General features: G+C 34.4%; 1 protein-coding gene across 2 annotated transcripts in view; it reads right to left on the bottom strand.

The window, feature by feature from the left end:
- Positions 1-348: 348 nt before the first annotated feature.
- Positions 349-20,064, bottom strand: part of LOC126744077 (diacylglycerol kinase eta) — a 764,865-nt gene continuing 745,149 nt past the window's right edge. For both annotated transcript variants that reach the window (XM_050451425.1, XM_050451426.1), the window contains exons 26-27: positions 1,058-1,321; positions 349-1,007 (exon numbers count right to left, since the gene is read on the bottom strand). In XM_050451425.1, coding sequence (XP_050307382.1) covers positions 951-1,007; positions 1,058-1,321 — 321 coding nt within the window. In that variant the 3' untranslated portion in view covers positions 349-950. The remainder of the gene's footprint in view (positions 1,008-1,057; positions 1,322-20,064) is intronic.

Genomic DNA, 20,064 nt, shown 5'->3' with positions numbered 1-20,064 from the left:
TTTGTACCATAAAAAATCATTCTAGGCAATAAACTAATTTACATAAATGTTTTCTTCACATTATGCTTCTCGTTATTTTTTTTACGACCAACGTCCTAAATTTAAGAGAAAATTACTAAATATTGCTACAAGGTATAATTTATTATTATAATAAGGTACACATTGCTTTAACTTTTAGAATTTCGTAATCAAGGGATACAAAATTGCACTTTTCGCGACTAGAAGTAGAAAATAACTAACTAAAATATCACAACGAAAAAATACTTATTTAGGAACAAAATTATTGAATAATGGAATAAATATGAGAATTCAAGCCAGGCTATTTGGCGGATTATTTCGTTTATATGATACGTTTTTAAGGATTTTTTCGGAAGACATATAAATAAAATATATGTATAATATGGAATAAAGTTCGATAAATGCCGATATTAATAAATTATTATTTTCTTTGGTAATAGGATAGAGAAGAAATTCTCTTAATATCTAGGGTTCTTATGTTAAGAAATATAACACATTGTATAGAAATCACAGTGGGCCTATAAATAGTTCACATTTAATATTTAAGTTTACTAAAGATTATGGTAAACTTCGACTTAAAAGAGTTTAGGGATAAAAAAATAACACGACTTCTACTCCTATAAAATAAAGTTATATAAAAAAGTCGTAAATTCAAATAATTGTTCAGGGTTGTTCGCTTTCTAATTGGCTACAGGGGTATTTTTGCTTTGTATCATAAAAGTAGTATTTATCATACATTTATTTCTCTCATGTCAGTCCGCAGGAATTGTGAACTGCTTGGACTACATATAGATCTAATCTAGAACTATTGTTCCTCTCCAGTCTACTGAAAACAATCGGTGTTTTCTAAAACTACAAGATTAGTCGTATTTAGCTTATAACCCTTTTCTTTGCAATTGATATGGTAGTTTAGGGATTTGGCGTGGTATCGTTTACACGCTTTGAGATAAGTCCTTGATTGCTTGCAAAATGCGTTTCACATGTCCGACCTAAAAAGTTTTTGTTATGGTGCTTGAAAATCTTGAAATTTAAAACATACCTTAGTGACTCCCAAATCCTTAAGATCTCTTCTTGCCAAAGTAAGTAGCTCCCGCCCTCTGATATCATGCTTCACAAAATTATCAATATATTCTGATAGTTGTAGAGTTTCCAGCCACGTGGCAACTTCCTGGTTTCCCCAGGAGGCCACCTCACGGTGACAGCTTGAAGCCCGTCGCTCAGACGAAGCGCCTCTTCGGAATTTCAACCAGGATAATCCTTTTTTCTTTTGTTCGCTTTCTTCTACTACGTCTTGAAGGTAAACCTAGAAAAAAATCGATGATCTAGAGCAGTGTTACTCAAACTTTTTTCGCGACGGAACCCCGTGACGGAACACTAAACTAAAAGCAAAAGCATTTATATGTGAATTGTTTATTAATAATCATACAAAAAAAGATAGATACAGTAAGTAGTGAGTTAGTAAGCAAATGATAACACTAAGTTCATTTAATGCGAGGCATGTAATTGTTTTTTACTCCTCATCAACTGGGTAATGTCAGGCTTCATAAAAGAAAGTTGAATTCTCATGTCTGGTTCGGCATCCAGTCTATTGCGGTATTTTATTTTTGTAGCTGTATATGCTGAAAATCCCGTTTTACACAAATACGTTGTTGGGAACGGCAGAAGAACATTCAAAGCTTCTGTGGCAAGTTGTGGATATTCATCACGAACCCTGCACCAAAAATCATTTAGTGAAATTGTTTTGAACAATGATTCCATACTTGTATCTGATTTCATTTCTAGAAATGATTTATAGATCTGATTTGACATATTTTCAGGCTTCTGTAATTTAGATGAAAAATTAAGGTTTGAATCCATGAGTTTATTTTCAGTTTTGTATTCTGTTTTTCAGGAAAGTAAGATTCAAAAGTCCCTTGCAGATCATTGAGATATCGCACCAATTCAACAAATATTTTATTTTGAAATATTTCTTTATCACTAAGACCATGGTGACTCTCTTAGCAATGAAAAGCTTTCCATTTCTCTCTTACCAAAACAAGTAATCCAAAAATCTAATTTTCTTTTAAAGGCAGTTATTTTGTTGTTAGCATTGAAAACTGTTGTCTGTTTTTCTTGTAGTGACAGGTTTAATTCGTTAAGTTTTCTAAACATTTCTGCTAAAAATGCTAGTCTAAATAACCAGCTTTTATCGGACAAACGGTCTTTTAAATTGAAAGGAACATCTGTAAGGAAAGCTTCTAATTCTGTTGTTAGTTCAAAAAGCCTTGTCAAAGTTTTACCCTGAGACAACCATCTCACTTCAGTATAGAGCAATAGTGTTTTATGATCGCTACCATAATCTTCACATAATATTGAGAACAATCGGGATTGTAGTGGACGTGACTTGAACTACAATTTGGCGCTTCCATTTTTATTCGTGATATTACTGCTGTTCTACCTGTCATTGCCTTGGCTCCATTGGTCCAAATATCAATGCAATCATTCCAATCGAGTTGGTTTTCTTAAAAAAAATTATTAATCGTGTTAAAAGTCTCTTCTCCGATTGTGTTAGTAAGCAGCGATGAGCACATAAGCAAGTCTTCTTCGAGTGAATGTTTATATGGATATCGCACAATTACTAGCAAGATGGCCAGTCCAGCAACATCAGTCGACTCATCCATTTGATATTTTGAAGCCGTGAAACCATTTCTTGTTTTATGTTTGCTGCGATATACCCAATAGGCGCGTAACTGTATCATTCGAAAGCGGCACTGTAGAAAGATGCTTTACAGATGTTTCGTCGAGCACACAAATGTTCTTTTTTACGTAGAAAAGATTCTTTACTTTTGTTTTTGGAGTTGCGATGTATAGTTTCTAAATGTCAGCGCATCTTAGCAGGTACCATCGAACTCTTAGGAAGGAGTTTGCTGTACAACATACAAAGAGGTGAGCCGTTGGAATCAACAAATCCGAGATTAATGTATGATTCGTCATACTTTCGTTTTTTCACCTTCAGTGTGTCATTAGATGTTTTACTACTTGAACTTGAAACCATCAAACTAGCACTTGACGCCGTCATATCACCTTGATTTGAATTTGATGCATCATTCAAGCGAACCACATTTTTTGCAACACCTTTAAGCCAGCGCTTCATTTTTCTTTAACACTAATTTGATTTGGTCAATTTTATGACAAATAGTACTCTTGATGCACGAATTACAAGATTTTACATCCACTACGAACAACAACAAGACAAGCGAACATAAAATACTGAGCGCGGTGTGAGTACATTTTGCGGTACGTTGCTTGATTAATAAATTCTCCGCGCCAAACAATCCTCCTTTATATTATACCAGCAACCATCGAATCATCTGGAATTCGTCAGAAACTTCGGAGAGCCAGACGATTTTCTCCGAAGTACGCGTCAACGCCCGAGCACGAGAAACAGCGCGACGAACCGAGGTCATTCGATTGCTTTTAGTCCGGGGGCGAATGGTGGCGTACGAGTAACGCTGTAACATTTCGATATAATAGGTCGAGCATTTACTTAATAATACATATATTAAATTTTCGTATATGTACCAGTAACACCTATAAGTAGGCGTTTCGTTTTGTTTGTTTATTTTTATCGTAGGTAACTTTATTCTTATAGGGTCCACTTTAATACATGCATTCATTTATTATGACTGCTGGCGGAGCCCTACCGGAGGTTTCGCTCCGCGGATCACACTTTGAGTAATGCTGATCTAGAGTATACATGTTACGGCGAAAACACGAATATTGGATAATACTAGAATTACCCGGATAAAACCCGAACTATCCAAGCAACGTGAATAAAGTCCGAAATATCGTTGTATTCCAGATTTATCCAGTTAATACTATATTTATTTCCCAATACTTCTTGGATAAAACTGCGTGATGCAATATTTAGGCAGTTCAGTTCCAGAAAGCGCAAGAAAATGGGTGACTTAAAACTATCTTCGCATTTTAAGACGCGATTTAATGAAAAGCTTCTTGAATTGATGTCACATAAAGACTTAAATACATCTTGATGAATTCTATGTACCATAGTGAGTTTTTGGAGTCTGTAAAAGTGGCGAAGAAAGCGAAATGTACTTAGATCGGCTTTACAGTATCATCGATTGAAAAGATTTGATTCTGTAATTGGTGTAGTTGAAAGACTTAGTGCTCCTGTTGCGGAGGGTGAAACAAACATAATGTATTTTGTTAAATCCGAAGATATTTCTGATATTCTACATGAGACTCACATCACTATCGGGCATGACGGAAAGCACCGTATGTTAAAAAAAGTAAATAAAAAGTATAAAAATATAACGCAGGGAATAATGATGATATATTTGATTTTACATATATTTGAATTGTACCGTTTTATCTAATGGTCACTGGATAGATCTAGAATTATCGGGATAAGACACGAAGTCATTAAACTTATTCGCCTTTTTCAATCAATGCTTTATTGTCAAGAAATTGTTACAATTTGTAGACAAAGCTGTAAAACAAAAAAGACACAAAAATACAAACAAAACACAATTAAAAAAAGAAAAAACAAAATTTAAAAAAAAAATAAATAAATAAATAGAATAGATTATCTACAATATATACAGATTAATACAATCTAAAAATTGTAAGTAGTCAAAAATATTATTATAAAATATATAATTTAATGTATACAATGTCAAAAAAAAGATCATTAAAAAATCTCTCTACGTTAAAAAAAAATGTAAAAAATGTTTAAAAAAGTAAAAAATTATAAAAAATCCTAAAATAGCTACACAAAGCAGTTACCTAAACATGTACAGATAGTAAAAATACATAATCAGCTAGTGCGAAATTTCAAATCAATGATTACAAAAAAAAATCGTTAACTGTGTAAAAAGCTCTCTCCAGTAAGAATGCTTTTAATGCTTTACGAAATGCAAAAAAAGATGTGATGGATTTAATTTCCAATGACAGATGATTGTGCATTTTTTTTGCATTATATAATATGGAACTTTTGACCAACTCTGAATGTGGGGTAGGCCGGTATAGATCATGTTCCGTGTTTCTAAGTAGATAACTATGGGAAGGCCTATCAGATGCTGAACCGTGTTTGCGTATTAGACAAAGGGACTCAAATATGAATAAAGATGGAAAAGTTAATATTTGACATTTTTTGAAGAAATGCTGGCAATGACTTCTGTATTTAAGTCTCAGTGTATAACGTAAAACTCTCTTTTGTAGTCTAAAAATACGGTCACATTGAGTTGCACTACATGTACCCCAGAATGGAAGGGCGTATCGAAGGTGCGATTCAAAAAGGGCAAAATAAACTGTTCTAGAAGTAGACAGGCTAAGCTCCTTAGAAATTGATCTTAACGCAAAACAAGCGGAACTTAATTTTCTTGATAAAAAGTCAATATGTGTGTCCCATTTTAACGAGTTGTCAACAGTTAGCCCTAAAAACTTTACAGAATCAACTTCGTCAATTGTTGCATTACCAAGTACACAAGATTGCAAGGTATTTTTATAGGACAACATTTTAGTTTTGAAAATGTTGAGACAAAGGAGATTAGAGTCGCACCATGATTTGATAGTAGTTAAATCACTTGATACGGTTCTATGAAGTTTAGAAATATCCGGATTACTACAGGTAAAACTAGTATCATCAGCAAATAGACAGACTTTACCGTTAATATTTAGATTAGCAATGTCATTGATGAAGATAAGAAACAAAATAGAGCCAAGTACGGAACCTTGAGGCACTCCACTTTGTATTGGCTTGCAAGAAGATATAGTCGAATCAATTCTCACAGCTTGACTTCTGTTACTGAGATACGACTTAAACCATTCAAAAGGCGCTCCTCTGAACCCGTAATATTTCAACTTTTTTAATAAAATGTCATGATTAATACAATCAAAGGCTTTAGAAAAATCACAGAAAATTTTTGCTGTAGGGTGTTGGTTGTTTAAGCTAGAGTATACATTATTAAAAAGATAAAACATAGCATCATTTGTGCATTTGTTATTTAAAAATCCAAATTGATGGGAAGTAAGTATTTTATATTTTAGCAAAAATGATTGAAGTCTTTTTTTAACCAATCTTTCAATAATTTTTGAAAGTGTGGGAAGAAGAGCGATAGGGCGATAGTTGGAAGACTGATCTTTGTCTCTTCCTTTATGTAGTGGAATTATTATCGCCAACTTAAGGCAGTTAGGCAGAACCTTTTTGAAAAGACTGATTAATTAGAGTAATAAGATGACATAATATACATTCGGGCAGATTTGAAAACATTTTGAGAGTAAGTCCATCAATTCCAGAAGAGCCTTTGTTTTTGATTTCCCTAATTGAACTGCAAAGCTCTGGTAATACTACGGGCGTAAAGAAGAAGCTGTGGAAATTCTCATTTGCAATGGGAAGATATGAAAGTGGATCATGGGAAGGAGTTATGGTACTCATTAAATTATTTGCCACATTTACAAAATAATCATTAAGGTTCTCAGATGAAGTGGAGATAGTATTCGACAAAGAAGGCTTATTTCTCAAAGCATTAACAATCGACCATGTTTCCTTAGCCACATTTTTAGATTTAGCCAGTCTCCTATTATAGTAAATATCCTTGGCGGCTTTTAAAGTTCTCTGATAAATCTTTTTGTAAAGTCTTACGTACTCATGAAAAAAAGCGCTGTCTGAAAATTTCTTAAGATGAGATAATGACCAGGGGTTATGTTGCTTCTTTTTAAGAGGTCTCAAAGGAAAGGACTTGTGAGAAAGACTAGATAGCGTTTTTACAAATCTAGAGAATTCTGAATCAACGTCGTCAGAGAGAATATTCCAGTCAGTTGATTGACAAAGGTGCCTAAAATGTAAAAAAATTTTATCCGAGAAAATACGGCCTAATTTGCGTGGAACATTTTTACTTTTAGATTTAGTTATGGAAAACTTTGTTAACATTGCTTCATGGTCTGAGAAACCTGGGCTTAAGACAGTACAATCGACGAAATCTGGCTCAAAGGAAGACACGACATAATCTATTGTACTAGAGCTGGTTTTAGTTATTCTGGTAGGTGATTTAATGTGCATGATTAAGCCGAAAGAGTCGAAAATGGACTGGAGAGATTCTTGAGCAGCATACACACTGGAAAAATCAATGTTTAGGTCGCCACATAAAATGAGTTTGCTTTTTAACGGCAGAGACTCAAGCCAGCTTAGTAATTTTTGGAAAAAAACATTTACGTCAGCATCAGGTGTTCTGTAAATACAAACAACGTAAAGATCAAAATTATTATTGTAGACAATGGAAAATTCAAATATTTTTTCAGAAACTAAATTATCGAACTTGGTTACCATTGAAAAGTCGTTGCTAGTAGATAATATCACAGTACCTCCATGAGTTAGATTTGTTCTATCAAATCTGGCAACTGTAGTGTAATTATCCACCATCACAGGCTCAGCAACATGCAACCAATGTTCAGTTATGGCAACGATTTCTGGAAAATGAAGCTCTTCTAGTAAAAGAAATAAATCATTAGTTTTATGTCTTAAGGACTGAATATTTAGAGAGAAAATACTAAGCTTGCCATTGTCCAGTATTTCAGAGGGTGCTTGATCTTCTGTTCGCGTCAAGTCATTTAAAATTTTTTATTCCTGGCGGGAGATCCACCAGAATAATAATTGCTATGACTCTCTCTGATTTTTTGAAGGCGTAGCAGCTTTTCTGATGAGAAGAAGGACCTGAAGGCTGACAGATCTGCTTCAACTTCAGTTGGACCAATACCATAGGCATCATGGTAGCGAAAGTAGAGCCTCCGCAAAGAGTCCACGTCACCAGGAAGTCCCTCTGATGCAAGTGCCAATCGGATGCTGGTATTGGTATGTCCTTCAAAACACACACTGGAGGGTTGATCATGCAGATAGGCAAGGAATAGCCTAAGAGGTTTTAAGATGGAAGGGTCTCTCAGTCTGGCCAATAAATAGCGACCATCAGTCGCATCTGAGTCTCTTGATAGCTGCACTATTGGTGGAGTCAACGGGTCCATATTATTTGCTGCTTTATTCGCCACTGAATTATTATCGATGACAAAATCAAAAAAAAAAGCTTTTACCCAGCTAAGTTGGATAATACGCAATCTAATCGGATAAAACTACACATCATAATACATATAATCAAGCTCAAAGAGAAATCGAACGCAGTGCCTATATTTAAGTATTTTTTTAAATTTCAGTTTTGTCATTTTTCAGCTTTGGAGCTGAGGTCTAGATATGTGAATAACAGATTTGCATACAAAACTAGTTATGTTAAAGTTCATTTATTTCTAGAACTAGGATTATTTTTTATATTTGCATTATAATAGATAAATCATCAATCCTATAATATAAGTAGATTCTAATTCTAAAATAATTATAATATAATTAAACAATTAAAATAAAAAGTTAACAGCTAATTATTTTATATAAAATTCAAGTCACTTATTTAACTATTTATAAATATTGTACGGTAAAATTAGGCCATACAATTAAATGACACCAAATTTTCAGCAATCGTGGATTTTGACCGCATATTTCAAATTTGAGTTATTTTTCGGATCTCAGTACTATAAAATCATATCAGTAAAGTATCGCTGTACGACCAGATTTCTATCCTTATTTAGATCACAGTCTGATCATCGTCTGTCTCTTTTCACCAGCCATTTTGAGAGGTGCTTAAATGGTTAGTTGGCGTTGGTCAGCTTCTATGGGTAAGCGTGGTACGTGGTAATCTAAGCAAAATTAGGGTATTTTAAGGTTAATTAATCATCCTGTGTGGGATTTAAATCCTTTTGAATTTTGTTAATTGGGTGTTGTCTTGGCGGTTATTGCTGTTGAGCATTTGTAATATTTGCCATAACTCATTCCGCTTGGCGGGATTACATTGATTCCTTACGTGTGTAAAAATTTTCCCATTTGTTAATAACATTATCTTTTGAAAGCTTTCTTATTAACTTATCTCTAATTTTTTATATAGCCTAAAAGAACAGCAATGCAAAATATTGTCTCTGTCTGAAAATACGTCTTAATATTTATAACTAAACTGTACTTGAAACCCTCCTCCATCTGAGGTAAGAAATAAGCTTTCACTCTCAGATCTCATCAAAAGACTTACTTTTTATGGGTTTCCTAAGGGCTTTTCCCTCGTTTTCGATTTTCCCCTGTCTTCTGTGGTGTCAAGTTCCTCCCAACTTGCTAATCTTACTCCAGGGGTTTAGAACCGGCTCCAGGAATAAGTCTAAGTAATTGGGATTTTCCCCGAGCCTAATAACAGCTATATAGTCGTATTACTCGACTGTCTATTATCACAAAGGACAACCTGGAATGCAGTACCAAATGCGGGAACGTGCAAGTACCACATTAATTAACCATTTAATCTTTTGAACTATATATATAATTTTTCTTTACGTAGGTTTTGATTACGTGATATTGGCATCATGTTTTGCACTGGTTATCTCCGGCCTAGTAACAACGGCTCTTGCCGGTTTTTTGATTTTTTTGTGTTTTTGGGGACACAGGAATTATATTGCACAATTGGGAACATGGAAATCCACTGAGTGGGATATTTATAATGTAGAGAGTGGACTTGCATTGGCCGAGAGCTCAAGCGCAGACCACGCCAACACAAATTGAGCCATGCAAATAAGTCGGACGAAGGAGTGAACGATTTCGGACTTTTGTATGGTTAAGGCTTATTAAAAATAACTAACAATAATAGTAAAAACTATGAAAAAGCATGAAAAAGAATTGAAAGGGATTTCCTCGTTAAAAATTATTCTGTTGTCTGAAACTCAGGTGGAAGAAAATATACTTCTTGTTTCAAAGTGCGAAGAGAGGCTTATTAACTGGTTCCTAGCAGCAGTTTGTCCACCAGATTTTCATATAGTTTGATAATGAGGCCTTCGATCTCTTTATTTAAAATGATGTATGGTAAACTAAGCAGATAAAGTAGATAATTTTTTTGGTTCTTTTAGATAGGTATCACAGTTCGCTATTTTGGGTGCACAAGATTTCCGCCAAAACGTCAGGCACAGGCGCGGATTGGCATTGCAATTTCTCATGGTATGACCGTATTCCTGGCATCTATGGCAGTGTCCAACGTTATCAATGGTGTATGCTTTTAAACTCTTGCCACGGACCCTGATATCCACTTTATCCACTTATTCCTGGTCTTTAAGCACCAGGAATCTAATGAGATCGATTTTTCTCCTGTGACCAAGACTCGTGCTAAAACACCACATCTTCTCAGGTTCAAAACCCATTAAATTCAGTTCCTAGTTTATCTCCTCTATTTTGAAGTTCCTGTCGGAAGCCCTAAGATTAAGATTTAATTTTCTGTCCTCAAGGAAATAGTGAGGTTAGTGGTCCTATCGGCTTTTAGGAAAAAGCGCTAAGCTTAGCCTCTTTTTTTGTACTTTTGTGAGATTTATTTTATTTTCAGCTATTAGCTTATACTTAGTTGCCCAGTTTGCTGTATCTCTCAAAACCACTTGAGGCACTTTAGAGATGCTTTGCTCAAGGACGCTATGGTTCCAATAAGTGGATTTTTAGGTGGAAATTCCCGACTCATCCATGGTTCTCTTTTCAGGCTTTCTTTTTTGTCTTGAGCGGTCCCCTCACTGCGAGCCGACGCTTTTGAGGTTCGCCGTTTGCTCTGCTGGATGTTAGTGGCCTTGCAGATTGCTACTGCTAAATACGCTTTGAATTGTAGAAGGCTGGTTTTGACTGCGTCTATACTGGTCAGCTTATCAACTGCAACTCCAACTGGTAGAATCACCGAATGAAATCCAACTGTGAAGAGGATTTCATTCGGTGGATTTCTGCTAGGTTAAAAGAAATGGTTTTAAAAAATAAGAAGGAATTAAAAGAAGAAATTCTGCAAAATTCTTCTTCACTGGAAAAGCGGATTCTCCAATTGGTGGAGGACAGGATCCAAAAAGTTTAAATCAGAGTCGCAACATGGGACGTCAACACTATCGATGAGTTGCCGGAGATTTTTAGCAGTAAAAAGCAAGAATGTTTCGCAGCCGTGGTCTAATTAGTATATAAATAGTGCTCGCCGCCAGGAGTTCGAGTTCAAATCAGAACTTTGGCGCGATATTTAAATCGGCATAAATAGTTCTAAATAAATACAGTGTAAATAAATATTTCTACTAGTTTTAAGTGATCGTGTTTAGTGTGTACATGTAAAAGAAAGTAGTTGACTATTTTTGCTATCGAGTGTTTTAATTTATACATTAACGAACGGTAAAAACACTACAATATGTCCCCTAGAAAAAAATTTAAATTTATTGAAAACAAAAGGGCCATTCAAGGCACGTTCTATATCTATTTTATTCAATCTTTATTCCAATGACGTTCTAAGAATTTTCAGAAATACAAATGTATGTTCTTTGGTTACAACAGTTAAGATCAGTTAAAATTACTTGACCGGATATAGTCTTATCACCGTTTAATCAAAGTCTATACCGGGTGACACAGGAAAAGGGAACACTTAATAACTATTTTACTCTTCAGGATAAACAAATAAAATTTGGTATATTGATGGAATTGCTATTAGAATATCTTTTGACATATCCAGTTGTTTTTCGTCATTTCCTGTGTAACTGGAAGTGACACTAACTTTCTTATCTAAAATTCTCATCCATTTTTTCCAAGAGACCACACAAAATGTAAACAAACAAACAAAATACAAAGTCAAGCAAATTTTATTGCCTACACGTGTTTCGCCCTATATAAGCAGGGCATCATCAGACCTAAAAACAATTAAAAAGGGTTAAAAGTTTTAATTTCTCTTTAAAATAAAATAAAAAGTAATGACTTAATAATGCGGACAAGGGCAATTGTTTAGTAATTCTTAAAAGGGAAAACTATATAAATAAGGGTAGGATTTTCTGGATTTGCGTTAAGTTTGTTAAAATTTATAAAGGTCTCACAAACTCTTTTTTCACCAAGGTGCCGTCGAGCTTTTTCCGTGATTACTTGATTAACAATTTTCAATGTATTTATGACACCTTATTTCAAAATTTAAAAAACTGATTTATTTTTTATATAAGTATGAAACAAAGAGGTGGTATCATTATTCTCAGAATAATATTTTCTATCAAAATACGTAATAATATACCAATATGTATATATATCTAATACCATAATAATATACCTTTAAATATAAAAAAGTTAGTGTCACTTCCTGGTTAACCGGAAGTAACAAAAAATAACAGAATATGTTAAAAGATGCTCCTATAACTATTCTATCGATACGCCAAATTTAAATTCTTTATCTTGAAAAGTAAAAAAATTATTGTTGTTGTGTTCTCTTTTTCCTGTGTCACGTATACAGTATATTTCGACAAATTGCTTCAGTGGTCTTGTGGTAATACAGAAACAATAGAGGAAAACAAGATTAGATCTGGAGATTATTATATCACTTAAAATATTTGCAATTGAGTTTTAATTTTAGTGCATTTTAGGATTATGCATTATGATACTTGTGCATCGTTAGACATAATTATACAGGGTGTCCCGGTTCATGTAGGAAATCTCTCGGATCCAGGTAGAACATCGAAAAATAATACCGAACGTTCCTATAAAAAAAATCCTACAGGTCTTCTTTACGAAGATACAGCCTCCTAAAGGACGCTGCTGGAAATTGGGTTTTCATAAATTACTTTTAAACTACCCGGTAGAATTTAATAAAAATTTTAGCTGATGAACACTATTAGGGACCTCTTAAAATGACATCGTTAAAGTACATTTACCTTGTTTACTTTACCAGGGGCGGACTAGGTTGTACATTTTAATGCGTATATTTTTAACACCCTATATGTTAAAGTCTAAAAAAAATAAATTTGGATACCTTGAACCCTAGGCTAAAAAAAAGGTACTTTTGTTCATTATGGATAAAATGAACCGTTTTGGAGAAAAAAAATAATAAATTTTTAATTTTTGTATTTTTTGGTAAGTTTTAATTTAAATTACGTCAAAATATAGAGTTTACTTTTATTGAGTATGCATCTTATAATAATAATAATAATAATAAGCCTTTATTTCCAACAGGCAACTTGCCCAATAACAGGAAACAGTTGCAGAACAATGAAAAATATAGTTAAAAAAACACACACAAACAAACCTAAAAGAATAAAAAGAAAAGAAAAAGAGTAAAGTAAAGTCACATTCTCAAAAATTATCCAAAAAATTAGAACAAATAACTATTAAACTAATATGATATAAAAACCCAATTATAAAAGTTTAACAAGATAATCACATATTCAACAAAATTAAATTAAATTAACTGCAATATACCTACTAACTATAACTTAAACACATGGGCCCTAATCCCAAGAGTAATGATCCACCAAGATATCGATAATCACATGAACCGGAGAGAAATTTATATCGCACATGTGACAGATCCGATTAAATATAGCGCATATTGTATATAGTGGCGATTTCAACAGGATGTTAGTATGAGGCCTTGGCAGAAAGAAAGTTGGGGGATGTCTAGCATTAAGCCTAGGCACCATGAAACGTACATCAGAAAGAAGTACAGGACTATCAATGAATCCATTCAGTAACCCATGCAGGAACTTTACAGAGAAGATCATTCTTCTGAGATGTAATGGATGTAGATTGAAGCGTTCCAATAGTTGCCGATGATCAAACCCTCTTACCGGATATATGCCATTCTGCCTCAAGGCCAAAAACTTAGCAAATCTACGCTGAACAGATTCAAGGAGACCAACATGATTCTGATAGAGCGGGTTCCATATAATGCAGCCAAACTCCAGTTTTGATCTCACAAAGCAATAGAAAAGCAGTTTTAATGTAGATTCCAAAGTAAAACTCTGAGAACTTCTAATTATGAACCCAAGCCTTCTCAGGGCTAACTTGACTATGTTATTGAAGTGTGGAACGAATGTAAATTCAGAGTCAAAGGTTATACCAAGATCAATAATTTGCTCTAATCTACTCAAAATAGTATCATTAATAAAGTAATTAAAATTTAAGGGTGTTTTTGATCTAGAGTAACTGACCACACTACACTTAGCCGCATTCAAGCCTAACCTGTTAACAGTGCACCATACCTCCAATATATTTAGACAGTTCTGAAGAAAAACACAATCCTCCAAACCATATACATTTAAATATAGCTTCAAATCATCAGCAAAAGCCAGCCTATGACAAGTGAGTGACTCAATCAAGTCATTTATAAAAAAACTAAACAGGAGCGGACTCAGGTTCGAGCCCTGTGGCACACCCGACGTTACGTTAAAACGTTTCGATTTAAAGCCCTCATATTCAACATATTGAGATTTACCAATCAAGTAGGAATGAAATAAATTAAATAATCTCCCTGAAAAACCATACTGAGTTAATTTATGCAGCAAAATATAGTGATCTATCCGATCAAAGGCTTTTTGGAAGTCGGTATAAATAACATCGACTTGAGTATTAACATCAAGTGATTCACAGATGTGGCTAGACAGACAGGATAAGTTAGTAACACAAGATTGCCCGCTAAAAAATCCATGGTGGTCTACAGAGATGAGTTCTTTTGCGTGACTAAATAGCGACCGATTCAGGATAATTTCGAAAATTTTTGAGAAGTTACAGAGTAATGAGATTGGCCTGTAGTTCACGATTTGATCAGAGTCCCCAGCTTTTAAAATAGGTATTATTTTAGCAGTCTTCCAAATTTCAGGGATTTGTTCTGTTGACAGTATTAAGTTAAAAATGTAGGTCAGCGGATCAGCCAGGACACCAATGCAATCTTTAACCAAGAAGCTAGGCACACCGTCTACACCAGATGTTAACTTATTTTTGAGTTTTTTACTGGCCAAAATAATCTGGGAAGCATCAACGTTGCAAATGTCAAAGTGGGGTACATTATCAGACGTCGACGAATGGTTAATGAAATTTGATTGTATAAATGCCTCACCAAAGAACAGTGCAAAAGCATCAACTATGTCTTGTGGGTCTTTAATTACCACGTCATCGGGTAGCCTCATCATACCAGGAATCCTGGTGCCAGCCTTCTTAGAACCAATAAAATTCCAAAAGCTAGATGGGTCCAAAGAAATATTCCTTTCGGTGTTTGATATATACAACTTATATTCATTGCGTATTTGTAGTTTGATAAGGCGTCTAAGAGAATGGAATTTATTTTGAAAGAATGGAGAATTGTACATTTTAAAGTCCTTGAAAACCTTTTCTTTCCTATAAATGTTCCTAATCAATTCTCGAGAATAATAATTTGGAAATCTTCTTTTACGTTGCTGCTTAAGAGGAATGTGTGCGGCAAATATGCCATTCAATATATCATATAGGGCTCCACATGCATCATTAACGTTAGAGGATAAATACACAGTAGACCAGTCAACTTCAAGGATCGAGTCATAAAGGAGTTGAAGTTGGCCTTTCTAAAATTAAAAGAATGAGATAAGTTTTTATTAAGCTGAAAATTATGGACACGTTGGCCTGAGATGGTAAAATCAATTTCCAGTACAGGGTGATGCAAATCCTCCAAGACAAAAGGCACGTCACTACGCGAAACAGTACAGGTGAAGTTAGATAAAACAAGATCCAATAGTCTGTTATTATAGTTTAGGATGTGATTACACTGAACAAGATTAAAAGTGTTAGCAAAATTATTCACAGCAATAGACTTTTGACTAACATGATTACCTGTAGGTGAGTTAATAGAGAAATCAGACACGTTAAAATCGCCCACTATTATTACATTATGGTTTAGATTTGATATTAAAAGTGTAAACTGATCCAGAAATTGCTCGAAAATTACAGATGTGATAGATGGTGGAATGTACAAAACAATCATGTAAAATATCTGTAACCTGATAGTAAATTTACAGCCAACAACATCGATAGAGAGCGCAATACTCTTATGTATGGTCTGGCGTCTTGCAATACATTCGAAGCAAAAAGATTGTACGAAGAAAGATTTCCCAATCGCATTTCTCCGGATCAGAAAACATTTCAACGTGTTGATCAACGTCTAAGGGAAACTGGTAGGTTTCTGTTTTCCACTTAATGAGGTAATACTATTAAATTTCCTTAGTGCAATTTTAGGATGTTTTGAAAAAAAAAAGAATAATGGTGGTCGGAGGACAACAGCACGTACAGTGCAATTGGAAAAAAATATTTTGGACGCTGTAGCTGACACTCCTACAACGAGTACTCGAAAATTAGCCGCTCAGCTTCATTCGTCTAAAACAATTGTACATATGGTACTTCAAGAACAACTGTTGTACCCATATCACTTACAAAAAGTGCATGAACTACTGCCCAGAGATTTTGCTCCTAGAATACACGTCGCAAACTGGCTGTTAGATCAGCAGCGAAATAACCCTAACTTTATCAGCAGGATTCTTTTTACGGATGAAGGAGGGTTTACCAAAAATGGAATTGAAAACTTACATAACTCGCATGTATGGGCTGATGAAAATCCCCGTGATACTATTATTTCTCATCATCAACATCAATTCCAATCAATAAATATCTGGGCAGGAATTATTGACAATTTTTTGATTGGGCCATTTGAACTGCCACCACGTTTAAACGGAGAACTTTATTTGGAGTTCCTCCAGAACAATCTTCCAGATTTATTAGAAGATATTTGCCCCTTGCAACCCGCCGAGATATGTATTTTATGCATGATGGAGCCCCACCCCATTTTAGCCTTGCTGTAAGACACCACTTAAATAATACTTTTGAACACCGTTGGATAGGTAGAGGAGGACCTGTTGCTTGGCCTCCTTGGTCTCTCGATCTAACGCCATTAGATTTTTATCTATGGGGTCATCTCAAAACCTTGGTGTATTCCACCCCAGTCGATACTCAAGAAGAACTACTCCAAAGAATTACATTTCATTGTGATAATGTAAAAAACAATCTTGGGTTATTGTGGCGAGTGCAGCAGTCCTCGATTCGTCGTGCCCGCGAATGTGTTCACGGAGCCCACGTCGAACCGCTCCAAAACGGTTCATTTTATCGATAATGAACAAGAGTACCTTTTTTTTAGCCTAGGGTTCAAGGTATCCAAATTAATTTTTTTTAGACTTTAACATACAGGGTGTTAAAAATATACGCATTAAAGTGTAGAACCTAGTCCGCCTCTGGTAAAGTAAACAAGGTAAATGTATTTTAAGGATGTCATTTTAAGAGGTCCCTAATAGTGTTTATCACCTAAAATTTTTATTAAATTCTACCGGGTATTTTAAAAGTAATTTATGAAAAACCAATTTCCAGCAGCGTCCTTTAGGAGGCTGTATCTTCGTAAAGACGGCATGTAGGAATTTTTTTTATAGGAACGTTCGGTATTATTTTTTGATGTTCTACCTGAATCCGAGAGATTTCCCACATAAACCGGGACACCCTGTATAATATACTGGTAAATATTGGTTAATATTTAATATTTTTTTTTTATTTGTTATTTTAGTAATTAATTTCATTAGTCATAGAGGTTGAACGCTAAAAAAAGTTATAATAATATACGAGATCTATTATCAGAATCGACCAAAATCCCACAAACGTACTACTGAAATTAATTAATTATTTTTTAATAGGGCTTGCTGGTCTTTTTTTAACATTGCCACGTTAAATATTTTAAAACTTTTTTATTTTTTTTTCGATCTTTTAAGTGACGTATTAATTGAATCGATTTAGTGTAATTGACGCTTTCCGAGGGTTGCCATCTTAAGATACTGCCTGTTTTTTCTGGAGTAATAAGCCAATCGGTTTTATTCTTAAAAAAGTTTCTCGGGCGCAATCCTCAGAATTTGTGTAGTTAAGGGCTCTCGTGCATACAGCCAGTGGAGAAAGTAATTCCAGGAGAAAATAAAAATCACACATTTGAATTAACAATGCTTTTCTACTAGAGAATCTTCATTACAAGGTTTCTCTTTAAGCATTATCTGACTAACAAGAGGAGTAGAGGGAGAAATCTAATTAAGAAGCTTGTGAATCAGAAAATATTTGTTGTAGTGAAGATAAATAAATCTGTCGGAAAAGAATCACAACTTTAATTCATTATTTATCGGCAATTGTCGGTAAATTTCGGTAAAGACGGAAATGTTTGATTAGGAGGCTACGTAAATCTCACTAATCACTTTCGAAAATAACTGTCCTATAATTGTTTAATTTTTTTATACAGGTTGTTTGGTGGGTTAGCCAAACTTGGTGGGCATATAGATAGACTCAGATAGAAGATATTTTCTTAATATACTTGTGTTCTAAAAGTCTCGGGTTTTTTATATCATTGATTTTGTGTTATTTTCAGAATTTTCAAAAAAATATGCCTTTTGACATCTTTAAATTTTTTCAGCATATTTTTCACGTTTTTTTTATATTTGTATTTAGTCTGTAATGTATCCTGAATCTAAAAAAATCAATATCAAGTAGAAATAATACCGAAATAATTCGTTTTGAGCTCAAAGAGTTAATACAAGTAGCAAAAAAAGTTATGAAAGGTAACTTTAACTTGACGCAAAAAAAAAAACTAAAATCTATCAAGATGTTCAGGTAGTTTTAAAAACATCTCCAGTTAATACTCTTCAATGATATACGATGTGTAACACAAAGCCGAGTAACTTGCCACAATTCATGACTTTAAAGGACAATAAAGTAAAAAAAAATATTTTTTTAAATTTTATGTATTTATTTCAAAATTACAAATTTTATTAAAACTGCGCTCCCCTGGCTCTAATACATGCCCTACGTCGCGGTCGCATTTTTACTGTCGTAAGACGAAGCCGCATCTCTTTTCTGACAGTTTGAAAAGCGGCATCGATTCTTTGAATGGTCAAATGAGGAGATCGTGGACCATGCTATGGGATTGTTGTTGTGATAACAACAATATGTGCTACATATTGTTGTTGTCATTTGACATTTGTCGTGGTGTAACTTTTTAGCTTTCTTACGTACCCAAGTCGTTAATTTAGTAGTTTATCGTTTCTGCAGTTGTTATTGTTTACTAAATATAAGTAAATTACTAATAATAAGTTAATTACTATTGTTATTGTTGCTGTTAATTAAGTTTTTATATTGTTTTTGTGACTTTCCTTATTTTCGTATCATTATCGCCGCAATGGCTGCATACACTACCAAAGAATACGCCGATATTGTCTTTGCTTATGGAAGAGCCAATAATAATACGCAAGAAGCACAAAGAATTTATGAGGAGCAATACCCCAATAGGCGTGTGCCTCACCACAACACTTTTGCTAACACTTTTCGTCGATTAAGGGAAACAGGCAATCTAAATTTTCAAGAACCGAGGATCAATCGGAGGCAGTATGATGTTGCTGTAGATGAAAACGTAATTCGCGCATTCGATGAGGATCCCACCACTAGTACAAGGAAAGTAGCTACAGATCTGAACATGTCTACATGGAAAGCATGGTCAGTTGTCAAGGCAGAAGGAAGGCATCCTTTCCATTACACCCCAGTGCAAGGTAATTTCATACTACATCAACAACTTAATTCCGCAATTTTTACTGGCATCGTGATACTCTATTCTAGGTCTTCTACAAGCCGACTATGAGCGACGGGTACAATTTTGCCGCTTTTTGCTTCACGCAGACGTTGAAAATGGACACTTTTTAAAAAGCATCTTATGGACAGATGAATCAACATTTACACGTGCGGAGATATTTAACCAACATAATTTACATTATTGGGAAAACAAAAACGTAAATCCGCATTTGACCAGAGCCAAGTCTTTCCAAACAAGATTCAGTGTTAATGTTTGGGCAGGTGTGATTGGGAGACACCTCATCGGTCCACACTACTTTCCGAGAAATCTTAAGAGGGCGGTCTACCTGCGTAAAACGGGGTTAGCTCCTGTACCAAGACAAAAAAAGTTAGAAAGCTCAAATTTTGTGTAGGGATTTGTTTATTGGATTATCTAGGCGGGATGCTATTTAAAATATTAAAAATAAAAAAAACAATGTAAAATTGACCATCCCCTGTTCCTTAAATCTAATAAAACATAACACACGAAATATATAGATGTTGTAAACATTTTT

Source organism: Anthonomus grandis, chromosome 13 (genome assembly GCF_022605725.1).
Source record: "Anthonomus grandis grandis chromosome 13, icAntGran1.3, whole genome shotgun sequence".
NCBI classification, from domain to species: Eukaryota; Metazoa; Arthropoda; class Insecta; order Coleoptera; family Curculionidae; genus Anthonomus; species Anthonomus grandis.
This window is presented reverse-complemented; position numbering and strand designations above follow the sequence as displayed.